This window comes from Podarcis filfolensis (assembly GCF_964270895.1).
Source record: "Podarcis filfolensis genome assembly, chromosome: 6".
Taxonomy (NCBI): domain Eukaryota; kingdom Metazoa; phylum Chordata; class Lepidosauria; order Squamata; family Lacertidae; genus Podarcis; species Podarcis filfolensis.
The window spans coordinates 41,840,066-41,854,995 of NC_139609.1; the positions used below are offsets into that span (position 1 = coordinate 41,840,066).

The 14,930-nt window shown below is 42.5% G+C and overlaps 1 protein-coding gene across 1 annotated transcript in view; it reads right to left on the minus strand.

Moving 5' to 3' along the window:
• The window catches only part of C8A (complement C8 alpha chain), a 30,099-nt gene extending 15,731 nt beyond the window's left edge, over positions 1 to 14,368 (minus strand). The window contains exons 1-5 of the mRNA XM_083619363.1: positions 14,016 to 14,368; positions 5,418 to 5,514; positions 4,339 to 4,483; positions 1,752 to 1,890; positions 1,076 to 1,265 (exon numbers count right to left, since the gene is read on the minus strand). Of these exons, the coding sequence (XP_083475489.1) occupies positions 1,076 to 1,265; positions 1,752 to 1,890; positions 4,339 to 4,483; positions 5,418 to 5,514; positions 14,016 to 14,131 (687 nt within the window). The 5' untranslated portion in view covers positions 14,132 to 14,368. The remainder of the gene's footprint in view (positions 1 to 1,075; positions 1,266 to 1,751; positions 1,891 to 4,338; positions 4,484 to 5,417; positions 5,515 to 14,015) is intronic.
• Positions 14,369 to 14,930: the final 562 nt, after the last annotated feature.

Here is a 14,930-nt window from a genome sequence, read left to right on the forward strand (position 1 = left end):
ACCAGAAGCAAGGGGCTGCCCAAAAGCCCTCTGCAAGAGCGCTTTCAAGAGAATTGTGCACGGACCCCTGTGCAGCCCACAGAGGATTCAATCAGAGCTCCATGCTCTTGGTCAGAGAGCAGAGAGCATCTTCGCATGCAACCCTCGGGGGTTTTGATGCTGCAGGGAACTGCCTTTCAAGAGGCTTCCTGAAGACCCTGGACAAGCAGGAACTGCAGCAGCAAGCCCTCTGTTCTCAGCTGGAGTGTTTCCACTGCCATTCCTTCTTCCTCCCTGCTCCCACCCCCCTGATTAAACATGTGATCAGGAAGGGCATGGTGGAAGAAAGGAGACTACTTTTCAGAATTGTTTCCATCATTTTTTGATGGAGGCCACTGTTTCCCCACCCCAGTGCCCCAGAACAATGCCGGAGTTCAGGCCATTTCAGAAGATACAAAATGGGGGCCAGGCTGCCGACACAATCACTGACTGCCACTTGCCAGAGGTGTCATGTCACCTGCAGTGGCAGCAAACCCTCAACCCCCCCCCAAAAAAAAACACCACTTAGGAGGCACAAAAGAAAAGAGCTGTGCTCCTGTCACTTCTAACGGTAAGCCTTACCACTGGGAAATGGTAGGGTAATTTATCAGGTCTCCCTGATGTCTCTATCCTCAAGTAGGAGACTTTTGAGAAGCCATTTGTGCCCGGTGTATAGAGGGGTGTGCACATCAAAAGCATTGCACGTGGCGTCCAAGTTTGGTAGAGGAAAGATGCGTGGGGGCCCCAACTGGTAAGTGTCTTACAGATAAATCTGCTAGAAAGGGTTCAGAGGTATCTGCATATGCTTCCGCACTCACATATTATCTGGTTGATATGTGGATAATATGTAATAAAGAGAATGCCCCCCCCCCCAATATACAGCACCTAAAACTGATATCACATGCTAATGTGATATTCTGGACAGTGGAATTTTTTAAAAGGTAGCAGTAGATGGTATGGAACTTCAGAGGAACTCACGTGTTGCAAGGGTCTATATTTGGCTGAGGTCCAATTGCCCACTCAGCCTTACCGATAATGTTGGCCTACAAATACTTACAAGGAACTGATAGTAGTGGATGTTATATGGCTTTCGGAAATATTTCTCATCATCCCCATAATACAGACGTTCACATGCCGCATCATACTTCAATTCTCGCCATTCTCCATTATAGACAGATTCACACTGGCCTCCATAGAATGCAGGATCGTACACTATCTGTGCCTCTTTTTGTGTAAGAATATTGTATCTTTCAGGAGCAAAAGAAACAGGAGCAGGCATGTAAGTAGAGTTTGCTAGTGCTCTTACACACACACACACACACAAACACACACACACACACAGAGAGAGAGAGAGAGAGAGAGAGAGAGAGAGAGAGAGAGAGAGACTCCATTCCATACAATCCTTCCTGTTTCCTTCTAGGCTCATCAGTTGTAGTTTGAATATAACAAACCACAATTCCTGATCTGAATTTAATGCAGAGTGAGGGATCGTGGTTTGTTTTCTGCCAGTGCTCATGTGGAAGAGCAAAACAGGCACAATTTGCTCATGAGTTATAAGACAAAGTCTATGAAAATAAATAAACGCATGGACTCCTATTTATCTCCTTTATTTAAGAAGTTTAAAACTTGGGAGTTCTCTAAACTACACAACATAGCAAGTTAAAATTAAAGAGAAAATTTCCCAATGCTTAAACCATGTGTAAGAACCATAATACTTGGGTCTGGCAACTCACCCCTGTGCAGCTTTACTGATCCCGGGGACTGGATCCAAATCATCGCAGAATCTTTCAGCATCCTCACAACTTGCCTCATCAGATTGATCTCTGCAGTCCGGTTCTCCATTGCATACAAGATGGCGTTTAATGCAGCGACCTGCAATACAGATAAAGATTTGTTATCCATTTCTAGAATCCATGTTTGCTCTAGCTAGATAAGGCTGGACTTAATGGTTCACTTAAACCAAATCACAAAGATAATGTAGGACCTTGCTCAGGTTGTGCTGTTGTCACTTTCTAACTGAGCAGGAGGTCTTTGTGAAGAATATTCAAAGAGAAATATGTTGAGAACAGGAGTGGCTTTGTGCGTGTGGCATGGAATTTCCTTTCCTATTCAGAGTTCCCAGTCAAATGCAACAAGATATCATGTACAAAATTGCATATGACCCCAGGTGTCTTTTTATATTGACAATGAAAAGCACTTAGAATTTGAATTGTTATGTCTTCACAAGCTACTCTGAAGTTAATGGGTTTTGTTTTGCAACCAGTTGCCAGTACCCCTCAAGGCTGGTCTCCTGAAGGCAAAGGAATGGTTAATCCATACCAAACAACAGATGTTGCTTTGTAGGGCCCTATAGGGTAAGGTCATCAGATTTTTTTCAATGAATCCAGGGACACTTTCCAACTTCAGTTGGAATGGATGGATTTTGTCAAGGGACTGATATGTAAATCTGGGGACTGTCCCTGGGAAACGGGAACGTCTGGTAACCTTACTATAGGGGCCCTTGTGTCACCTGATTATTTCTGGGCTAGAAGCTGCTGTAACACCTTTTAACCATACCTGCAAGGTATCACTGGGAGGAAGCAATGGGCGGAACACACCTTGCTATGCTGCAGGATGAAGCAACCATGAGAAGATAGGTGACGTAGGAATGTGTGTCTGCAGCAAGGTTTTCAAAAGTGTTGGTCCTAGCAGAGGGGGAAATGTTTGGGCTCAGTTTCAGGCCTGCATTGGCAACTGGGCCTCACTTATTGGAGGCTTAGAGAGAGAGAGAGACCAGCCAGGAAACTAGACAATAACTTTCTTGTCTTCCTTAAACAAGAACAAAACAGCAACAGGAAACTTTAGACTCCATCCATAAACAATGTACATACGAATGCAGGAAACTGCCTGATAAGGAATCAGGCCATTGCTTCATCCTGCTCAGTATGGTCTACATCAGCTTTTCTCAACCTTGGGTTCCCTGATGTTTTTGAACTACAACTCCCATCATCCCTGACTACTGGCCATGCTGGTTAAGAATGATGGTGGTTGTAGTCCAACAACATCTATGCAACCAATGTTGAGAAAGGTCTATATAAATTAACAGCATCAGGGTTTCAGGCAGGGTCCTCTCCCAACTCTACCAGGAGTTGCCAGAGATTGAACCTGTGATGTCCTGCATTCAAAGAAGCGACTGAATTTGTTGAGATTCCTGCATCGTAGGTGGTTGGACTAGGGACCCTTAGGATCCCTTCCAACTGTACGATTCAGTGAACTACACACTCATTACAAGAATCTCCTGGTGCCCTTTACTGTATTCTTTATCATTCCAGACTTTGGAGATCTCTCTTTGTATGAATGAAGGAAAGCACATCGCTTCAAGGGTGTTCCCAAAACTAGTTGCAGAAAGAATCTTGAAACTTTCCCTGTTCTCTGCCACTGCGGTAAGACAGGAAAAGCTTTAGCTGGGCACCTTTTCAGTTCTAAATAATGGATTATGAATAGACCGTGTGCTGCTCCTTGTCAGGTTCACTTTGTCAAAGCTCCCAGGATGCATTTGTTATCCCTGCTTATGGTTTTTAAAAGCAACTATAAGCCTAAAAGTCTCCTGCTGCTCCTTTTTGGAGAAATGAACACTGTCAGCTTAAAGAATGGGCTGGCGCTGTGATGTTGCAGAATGTGCTTGAGAAATTTGTTGCAATAATGATGGCTAAGGCACGAACACTCAAGGAACATCCTTAAGAGTAGCTTCCTGCCTTCTCCTGATTTAGCCAACAGTGTGGGAAGTGTTCCTGAAGAAAAAGGCAAGTGTGGCTTTTCACACTTTAACAACAGCCCGGCCATACATCACTCAACCTGAGTGAGGAGCAGACAAGAAAGCAATTGGTGTATCAGTGGTTCAGCAAATCTGTACCCAGAGGGCACCATTTGGGCCATGGTCCAGGGTTAGCTTGCCCTGCAGCTGCAGATTTGCAGATCTATTGTTGCAAGCACAAAATGTTGCACATGTGGAGATTGGCACAAATGAGGATACAGTGCAGCTGGTCAGGCAGTCATTCCAGAATCTGCATGTGCAGCAGAGCACTCTCTGCACACATTGTCCTTTTGAACGCATGCAGGTAGGTACCTTTGGATCAAGCTCACCTCACGCTACTACATGATAGGGCTGGCTTTGGCAGATCCTTAGGCGATTCCTTCTTTCCCTAGATGTCACTGTGCCCCACTTTAACTTTATTGCATGGAACAGTAGATCAGTACCTTTTCCGCATTCCTGAAATGGGTTAATGGTGTGGAGCAGGATCACTGGATCAGCTAATGGATCTGTAATGGCATCATACTCACCAGTCTCCTCACACCGAAAATCAGCTCCACAGTCTTGGCTCACAATACATTCTCCTGCTGACTGGCACGCTACTTCATCCCAAAGGTGGCCGGTACATATGCTCCCCTTGTATTTGGCTGGCTGTTGCAAAGTTCGATATCTGTGCTATAATATGCATTTTTTAAAAAATAAAAATGGATATCTGCCATAAATTATATATATATACAAAATGATAAAATTTGAATTAAACATCAGGAGGCAATAAAAACAGATCTATACAATATTTTAACCTAGCAAGAGCAAGCATTAATTATTTAAGTATTAAAAATGTAAAACAAATTAAGGCTTTATCAGTACAGCTATGCCTGCCAAAACCAAAAAATTACTTAAAACACAATTTGAAGTTCATAGGGAAGAAATGTGAAGGGATGAGAAGGTTAAAAACACAGCAGAAGTATTTGCAACTGACTTTTTCCATGCCTGTCAAATCATTCCCAATGTCTTAAATGGAAAAGTAACTTCATTGGCTGATTGAAAGCCAATCCAGTCATGATAGAATGTCACATGACTGAGAGTTCTACTGTATGTGTCTACAGACTACTTGTCTGTGCAAGAGGCTTGCCCCATGCGCTCCATGTGTTTGTTGCCTTGCATATACGAAACTGTCTCCATTCTATCAGGGCTCTTCTTATATTCTTCATGGGCATCCTGCTTTGTTGAACTGCTGGTCACATAGGCCACACTCCATCTCTCAGCTTAGGACCATTGGTTTTAATGGGCTTGGGTAAACATGCATCTGTTTTCAACTGTAAACCACTGGCTTGTATTCAGTATAGTGTTAAGTCACCATTCTACCAATGCAATGATTTTCACTTATGCAATGGGACACACTTCCCCTGATGAACCCCCCTCTCAAAGAAGATTTGGGGAAGGCATGGGTTGTACAAGGAAGAAGAGGTGGGAGGTCCCATTGTGCCACTGGAAATCCTTGTGCCGATGGGACTGAGGTTGGATACTGCCCTTTGTGTTCAAAGTTTGTGTCTATTTTCACTGCAGGCAGCTATAAAGAACACTTGGCTATATTAGAGTGGAGCCTTACTTTTCTTCCTTGACAAGGGAAACATTCAGTCCATCCTGACCACTGACTTAGGCGGCAATCGATGGGAGCAGGTGTTCCAGCTTGTCTTCTTGCTCTCCTGAGGAGAATAAAAGTGATTGGCAATGCTGAAAGTCCCTATATTGCACCCTCCCTGTGGAAATCAGTTTCAGCAGGATACGCATGGCTGCAATAGATTTAATATCTACAGCTGAGGGGCCCCAAGACACCTTTTGAAAGGATCTTTCACTGAGCACCTCTCAGACAGTCCTGCTTTAATTCAGGCCTAAGCACTGACTACAGGAAGTGGGGTGGGGGATTTAGACAGGTTCCTGAGTGTGCCTAAACCTTTTCCTCCTCTTTCCCTTCCCACTGAGAGAGAAAATGCGGGGGGGGGGTGTTGAAAAAACCTGATGCCTAGAAACAGATGGAGCATTCCTCCACCCTCACAGAGCCCAGCAGGATGTCTGGTGAAGAGGTGGTTAAACTAGCTTCAGTCTCCCCAGCCTCTACATCTTAGGACCACAGCCTTATTCTCAAGGCCCCCGGGCAAAGAGCAACTTTTAAGAAATTAGACTCAATTTACACACTTACACACACACACACAGAGAGAGAGAGAGAGAGAGAGAGAGAGAGAGAGAGAGAGTCAATTTTACAGTGATAGAAATTTATATGTGAGGTTTCAAATGGACTCCCATGACATATTAGTAAATAAATGGTTGAAGTGTAATTATATGTGTTTTGATGAAAAGCTGTTATTTCTCAGCAGTCATAAGAGAAAGCACCAAATACTTGCAAATACCATATTTCCACAATGCATATATGTGGGTGTCCTTTGTTGATGGTCACCAAATGTAAGAAAAATTAAACTCAGTCCCAATCCAGAAGAATAAATCTGTTTATGGAAGTAGGCATCTCTTGGGGCAGCCAGTGTGATTGTCCACCTTCTTATGTGCATTCCCAACTGGGGCCACCTGGTGATGCACAGAGAAGCCTGATGCAATTAGAATTCTAATGGGAGTATATTCACTGCCCACCACCCTGCTGCATCCCCACCATCGAGCCACATTGCCACCCACATGTGGGAAGATGAGCATCTGTGCACCTTGCTGTACATAGAGGCTTCTTGGGTGCTTTTGAAACCTGACCATGCAAAATGTTGCAGTGTGGAGTGATGCTGTTCAAGATTCCAGCCACTCCACCCCCCCACCCACACACTCCAAAAACATCCCATGGACACTGAGCATCCTCAGGTCTCAGTGGGCTGTTTGGGGGTTCCCATCTTCTTCTCTCCCTTCTGAAAGCCTTTTGTATGTCTGCACACGTTGGGGTTCATCCAAGCCTACTGATGTCACCCTCCAGTGCATGGCTGGTGCCCTTTTGGATATGTAAGGAATGACACTCACCTCTGAACATCAAAGTCTGATGGAGTGATAAGAAAGCAATGATAAGGTGGAGGCACCCAGTTCAAAAGCCAGCAAGTTCATCAGTACTTCTACAGAGCTCTCTCTAACCCCACTTCTCCTGCTGAAATGATAGTACATGGTAGGGTGATTACACCGTGTCCTCCCATTTCAGAAGGGATGGGTCAATGGATTTCTAGACTGGAATGCCACCTTCATTTGTAATCCAAGAGTGAAGATGCAAAAATATTTCCCAATACTAGTCCTGGTGATCATCCAATGTTTATTGGATGGATTTCCCCCCTAAATTGATTTTTGAATTCTGAATTTATTGTTATTCACATTTTATACTGTATTTCATGCTGTTTTTTGTTGCATCAATTAAGTGTTTTAAATTTGTTGTTAGCCACCCTGAGCCCAGTTTTCTGAACCAGGAAGGGTGGGGTATAAATAAAAAATTATTATTATTATTATTACTGCTTCAAGAGCAACTTAAACTTGCACAGGTGGTAATGGGAGATCAATGTGTGTAAACATGCCTCTGCATGCGGGTTGCCCCTCAGTGGGTCAGAGACTATTATGTGCACAAATACATATGGATGTTACTGTGGGGTCCTATTATGTGTATAAATAATTCTGGATGTTAATTTCCCCCCCAGCACTAGGGGGAAAATATGACTCAGTTGTGTTAGGGGAAAGAGCAGCAAAACAACCTGAAGCACAGTGGAGAGATGCCAAAAAATTAGAAGGTTACAATCAAATCCTGTTTTTGGCTTCTTTCACAGCATCTCAGCACCAAAGTGCCAAGATAATGACATTTCCAAGTGCACGGCAACCACTGCATTACAATAGCAAAATAAAATTAAACAGCAATTCACATTTGGATAATGCTTCAAAACATGTAGGTGAAACGAACACACGTCAGTATGTGCCTGATTTATGCTTCAAGGGATGAACTGCATGTCTACAATTTGCCCGCACACCTGAAATCAAAAGCAGTTCTTAGTATCGGGTTTGGGGCTGCATTAATTGTTTTACTGTTAATCCTGCCCTATTGCATTCTCCATTGGTATGACTGGATAAGAGCAAATGTGATCAGTATACGTATGAGATGCACGTGGGAAGCTGTTTGCTGTGATAAACCTTTAGAAGTTCTGTCAAAACTAGTTTGTTTTTGGGTTTTTCCACAATACACAGCTGGCTATTTGAGATTTTCCTTTTGCACACACCAAGGGTCTTCCCCTTAGTTCGTCTCATTTTGAAGATAGAAGATTACACAGCCCTAGCAATGGCTATATAGTTAAGGCAACTGGTATTTTCTGCATTCAATCATTTTAAAGTTCAGCTATTTTATTCCTTAAAAAATCAAGATGATTTGTCCCATCACAGTATGCAATTGTCAAGGAAAAACTATTTAGTGAAAGTTGTAATCTGGTGAAAATTATCATGAGGATGCTTTCGGTGCAGCAGTTTTTAAAATGGTCCTTTAAAGTGAAGACTTGACATTTTCCTTCTATTTTTTGCAACCATCCAAGTTTCTCCTTTTTTGCCAGTTTATATAATGCCAAATGTCTGAGAGTATTGCATTGGTCTCCCTTCTACTGGTCTGGTGAAAATACACTATGTATTCCTAAAGTTATGAGTTTTTAAAGTCAAGGCTTAGAAGTATGAACACTGAAAAATTGTGTGAGGAGCACAAAACACACAATAGATAAGTGACTTTCATGTTAAAAAATGGAAGTGGTTTTACTGTGGGTTTCTATTGATGAAAAGATTGGGAAAGGCTGCACTTATCTATGAACAACAAATTTTAAAATTTAGATTAGATTAGATTAGATTATTATATATGTTATGTTACAGAAAGCCACTATAGTTGAGGTATTATTCCTAATTAAACCTCCAGTAGAGGCATCCCTCATCACAACCTGATCTTATGCAGCCCCCAAACCAAGGGCCTTGTACATCCCTGGGGCTAAGGTGGTGGAGATACACTCTGCTTTCACCCTCTCCATCTCCTCCTCCCTTCCCTTGCTGCCTGATCCTCCCATATCTTTCTGAAAACTCCGCATTTGCTCCAGGTGAACCCAACCCTATCTTGGGCTGCCTTGACCCAATGCAGAAGAGTCCTAATTTGGCCCAAATCATGCCCATTTGGTTTAGGATTTGCGATTTGGCCAGGTACGTTGCACAGTCTTAGAATACCCTGCAAGTGTCCTGGAAAAACAGGGGCATCCTGTTTTTTCTTACAAGAGGGCAGCAGCCATTTGGGGCACCATGATCTCATGTAATTTCACACTTTCTAGGGGGTGAAATCGTGTGAGAATGCAGCATCCAAAATTGCCATCATCCTCTCATGAGAAAAAACAGGAAGATGGAGTCCCAGAAGATGGCATCCTGGGTTTTGCCTTTGATGTGTTGGAGGGTATGCCCTAGTATAGACAACCCTACATATTATGCCTATAAGATCCCAGTCTATTGCTCACAGATATTGTGATTGTGTATCAAAAGCTGGATTCTGTGTGTGGCAGTACATGTACATTAGTAGGTGAATGAAGGCTGGACATACATTGGAATTTTACATAGCAACTATAGCTGGGAACGGCTGTGTGAATAGGCCCTCATAAGCCTGTCCATTTAAAACAAAATTAACTGATTTCGTATTCCCATTGGTGAGGTATAATATAGAGTACATTACTCACTCTGAATTCCTCCTGATCCTGTAACAAATTCCATATAAAACCAGGAAGCATTAGGCATGAGGCCAAATTTAACATTCAGGGCTAGAACGGATAAAAATGCATCAGAAATTCTCCATGAAAATATACCTTGTCCTGTGGGTTTCCTTTAAAGCTCAACAACATCAATAATAAATTCCAATGCAAGCAGATTAAATGTGTAGATGCAGATGAATTAAATCCATTCCAATCCAAGTAAAATAGGCTTTTAAAAACAGTGCCATCTGCAATACAAACAACTGTTGGGCAGTCTTTGTGGCTTCAAAAGCCAACAGTACAGTACTGTAGCTAGAATGCTGGACTTGGGCCTGAAAAGTTGGCCTGTGAATGGTCTTTGGAAAGTTACTATTTCCTGCCTTCCTCCCTCCCTTCCCTAAAACTGGTGGACTGGCAATCAGCTTCACAGGACCCATGCACAATACATGATATCAGCTGCTTTTGTTACCCATCCTGAGCTGAAAGGTAATTTCTAAGATAATGTTTGAAGCTCATGGATACACTTTTTAGAGTGATCTCTTGAGCCTTTCCATTACACGATAACTGCAACATTCTCCAGAGATATCTGACAGGATTGTGTCGGATCCTGTTCAACTCTGAAAAGGTAGGATGGGTGATTAATCCCCATTAAATCTTTTCAGATGAAGGTGCTCACATGATTCCTTTGAAATGCAGGAGCCAAACATGACCCAAGACACAACCATTAATCTGGGCTATGGATTCAACAAGTTAGATAGATAGCCTGAGAGACAGACAGGCAGACAGACAGACAGACAGCATATCTGCTGCAAGGAGGGTGAAAATTTGGGACTTACCCAAATAACAATGCAGCTAGCACCATGAGCTGAGTTTTAATTATTTATTTTAAACATTTATAACCTTCTCTCCCTCATAAAAAAGTAAGGGAAGCTAGCAACAAAGTCAAACCATAATTCAACTGTTTAAAATATCAGCTGCAAAAAAACACTAAAGAGAACCGTAAAAATAACAACACAGAAACAGCTGCAGTAAAAGTTATTCCAAAAGATGCAGGTAAGAACTAATACAATAAAGCAGCCATCCACCCCAAAGAAGCCTTTAAAAGGATGTGTTTCTTTGGTTTTTTTAGTAAGTTCTTGATGGCCATTAAAGAAGGAGTGTGGCTGTGTTTTCCCCAGAAGCGACGGCCTGAGTGCAGGTGAAGCCATGGAAAATGCTTTCACCCAGCCAAGTAAGTACATTTCAGGGGATGCTGAAACTAGTGGCATGGGAGAGGTGTTTTACCCCCATATTTCATTTTAATGAGCAGCTACCTATTTCACAGTCCTCAAACCAATACATGAACTGAAACCCAAATATCCGTTGCAAGTTGCACTTCTCTGAATTTTGTGATTCAGTTATCCAATGTGCACCAATATGCATACAGGTGAAAATAACATGCAAAATTGCATTACCTTAGGGAAAACTGCTTCAAACAATGTGCATACCAGTCAAAAGTGCATACAAAAATCTGTTTATTAGGAGGAATCCACACTAAACTGCTAATGCATTTTTGTGAGGATATATATATATATATATATATATATATATATATATAATGGATAGCGAATTGAATCTAAGAGTGGAAAAATGAGGAATTGAGAGAACTGAAACTGACAGATTCATCCATAGCTATTCAAGACATAACGGTGGGCCTCAGTGGATGGACTGACCTGAGCAGGTCATCTGTCCAGAGAATCTTGAGAGGGCACTGCTGAAATTATCTGGGACAGACCCATGTTTGCTATGGCAGACATGAACTCCTGAGCTGCCCCTGACAGAGAATTTTGGGCATGGAATATCAACATCCCCCAAAACAACCAGCCTGGGATTAGGACTTTGGTCTTGTGTTTCTTGAGCAGGAACAATGGCACTCTTATCTCCCCCTGCCCCTCCCCATGCTGCATGGGAAACAACCTTTGTATCTAGACAAGACTTAAAAAACACTGTGTGATAGGAGAGGTACATCCTCCATATGATGTCCTTTACTAAGTCAAACCCACTAGTCCATCTCAGAACCAACCCACCCATGAGGCTGGGTGGGGCGGCCACCTCAGTCGGCATCCCCTCAAGGGGTGGCACACTTGTTCTGCTCCCCAGCTTTGCCACTGGTCTAGCCGGCCTCTAAGGGCAGAGAGGGGCTGGTGGCAAAGCTCTGTGGAATGCCTAAGGGCAGAGAGGGGAGGCATTCCACCATCCCGCTTTGCCACTGTCTCTCAGACAGAGAGACAGACAGACTGACACAGTGGTGTGATGGGGCTTTGCACTGGTTTCTCTTGTAGGGAAGAGCTGGAGCAAAGCCCCGTTGCTGGGCAGGGGCGAGAGAACCCTAAAGGACAACCACCCCAGAGGGGAAGACTTGTTACAGAGTCTGTGCCCCCATCACAGGGTGGCAGTGGGGAGTTTCACCTCAGGTGCCCCTTTCCCATCAAGCTCAATATTGTCTACGTTGGCAGACAGCATCTTTCCAGGGTTTCAGACAGGCAATCTCTCCCAGCCTCTGCTGGAGATCCTGGCAACCAATGGGCTACTGCCCTTCCCCTAAACATCTTGGTTCAGGCCCTGGTGTCTCCATTTGCAAGGATTCAGTATTAGGTGATGGTGTGCCTGGGATCCCCAAGATCCACTGCTAGTCAAACTAGAGCAGGAATGGGGAACCTGTGGTCCTCACATCAGTCCCAGCTGGCAAGGCCAATGGTCACGGCTAATGGGAGTTGTAGTCAAACAACAGCTGGCTGGCCACAGTTTCTCCACCCCTGTAGCGGACAACATAGGGATGAATGGACAAGTAGTTTGATGTGATATAAGGCAGCTTCCTATGTCCCTATGACATAAGTAGCTTGCTATTGGAAGGAGGAAGGGAGAGGGAAGAGGGCAAAAGTCCCAATGAGCACAACTAAAGAAGCTCTTTGTATCTGGGGCCTTTGTGTTTCCCGCATTGAAATTCTGTCAAGTGACTAACAAGAGCCTGCAAGCTACAACAGTGCGAGGATGTGTCCCTTTGGGGTATATCCTCTAAAAGGAGCCTAGACGGAGAACAAAGCAAAATATGTATTTTCCCACTGTGAGACATAGCCATGATTTGCATCCTACATATTCCATAATAAGGAACACAGCTAGTTTGATTATTCATTGATGGAGAAGGGGAGGAGATGGTCCCAGAATTACTTGTTATTGTTGAGTTTCTGACTAGAGCTCCATCATTATCATCTGTTAAAGCCAACAAGCAGAACAAAACAGCAAAGACTCCTAGGGCACCTTAAAAATTGACACTTTATCCTGGCAGGAGTGAGGTGGTGTAGGCTAGAGCCTGTTTTGTCGTGTGACAGACAGGCTGCTTTTTGCTTAAGAGGCTGTGTAATTTTTTCTTTCTTTTTGCAGGGTTATGGTAATTCTACTGATAATTCGAAGAGAGATTCATCAGAAGCTCCAGAAGAAAGAACACTAAATGAAAAACTCAAATGCTCAAGAGATGAGCCTGTGGATACACATCAGTGTGTGTAGGATCAAATTGCAGGGTGCCTGTGCACAAGCAGCAGTCAAACAAAGAGAGAGGGGTGTGTGTGTGTGTGTGTGTGTGTGTGTGTACATATATTGTGGTGGTAGAAAGATGTGATGCCTCTATCCTTCAGCTTTCCGAAAAGTATTCAGTGAGTTCACCTTCACCTAGATTTAAAATGTGCCTCTTCATTATCCTGCTTTGTTTGATAACTTCATCAAACATCAAAAATCTGTTCTTTATTTGGTTTCTGTAAGGATTACTAGAATAAGCCTTCATAATTAAATGTATCTTTTCTTTCCTCTGCCTCCCCCCTCCCTGCGTCTATATCCCAATTATTACTGATACCACTTTTTGATCTTTCTACATTATATTTCCTTTGGTCCAGTTTGCAATTAGCAGCTTGGGAAAAGCCCCATAGAGTTTCCTTTAATACATGATTTAAATACATACAACCCAAACCCACACACAACATTATTATTTATTATTTATTATCCAATAGGATATTGAAAGAGAAGAAGAAGAAAGAAGAAACGGCATCTTGATATATTTTCTCTCACTTTTGTCTGAATTACTTCATTATCACCGAAATAATATGAAATACCGTATCAGCTCATTGTGTTACGAAACAACGGCAGTTTAAAAGCTGCATATCAAATTAGAATATGTGAAAGATGAGAACTGAGGAATGAAATCTTCTTGAAGAAAAAATTGTAGTGCAGAAGGAAATGTATTTAAAAAAGGTATAATTATAAGACTTCAAAATGGTTCATGTTTCAGCCCTCTCACCATATTGTGATGGGACTATTGTATAAATCGTTTTCTGCTAGCTGCTTAAAAGTAATAGGACCCACATGCCTCATTCTCAGTCTGAATTGATGCACTGACCAGATAGACAGCAATTTCTATATGTAAGCCAGTATCTTAAATTACATGGAGATAGACTTACCTCTGGGATGGCAATCCTGTTAGCTTACTGCGTGCTGCAACTGTATCCTGACATGATAGTAGATAAGCTATCAAGAGAGTCATAGGAGGAAAAAGCCTACTCAGATGGAACCACATTTTCTTTTAATAAAAACAAATGCTTTTCATTTTTGGTTTGGAAACCTCCAGGTACCTTTTTTGGAGAGTGAGCTTTTTAAAAAAGAAGGTTGCACCCTGAGCTCTCATAGTATTGTGAATCATTAACAAAAGGCCCAGACATCACTGAAGGACATCACTATTTTGGAAATAGATTCCCGAACACTGGGCAAAGGGGGAAATTGTTGTTTGCATACTAAAGTCAATGCGAGTGCTATCAGTGGAACTGAACTGAAACCCTCTGAGTAGTCATTAGGCAAAAATGGTTTCCTTTATAGAAAACTCCCCCTTGTTAAGGGAGCCACATTAAAAAATAAAGTTTTGGGTGCATGTGGTTGGTTATTGTTTGGTACTTTTTCAGCACACAAAAAATCTAAAATTCACAAATATGCTTGTGCGAGTCTGAACTGGTGGTGACTGACCAGGAATGACGCCTTGGGGTTGTAGTATTTTTGAATTCAGTTTAAGTTTATTGTTCTAGCCAAAGGCCATGATAAACCCACAGCAACAGTACCAGCCAATAAAACAAGACAGATCACATACATCCATACTTCCATGATGTAAGAGAGCGGTTATCAGAGACGTTGATAAACTCAAATCCAGCTTGATTTCCAATTAAACCTCCAAATACCACAACAATTTATAGTGATTTTATCTAACTCCTTTCTCCTAATTTCTTCTGCAGCCAGTGCATAGAGGGCTGCTCTCTATGTTGAAATAAAAAAAATTAAGGTCATAGATTAGATAGATAGATAGATATAGATAGATAATGTTCATAACT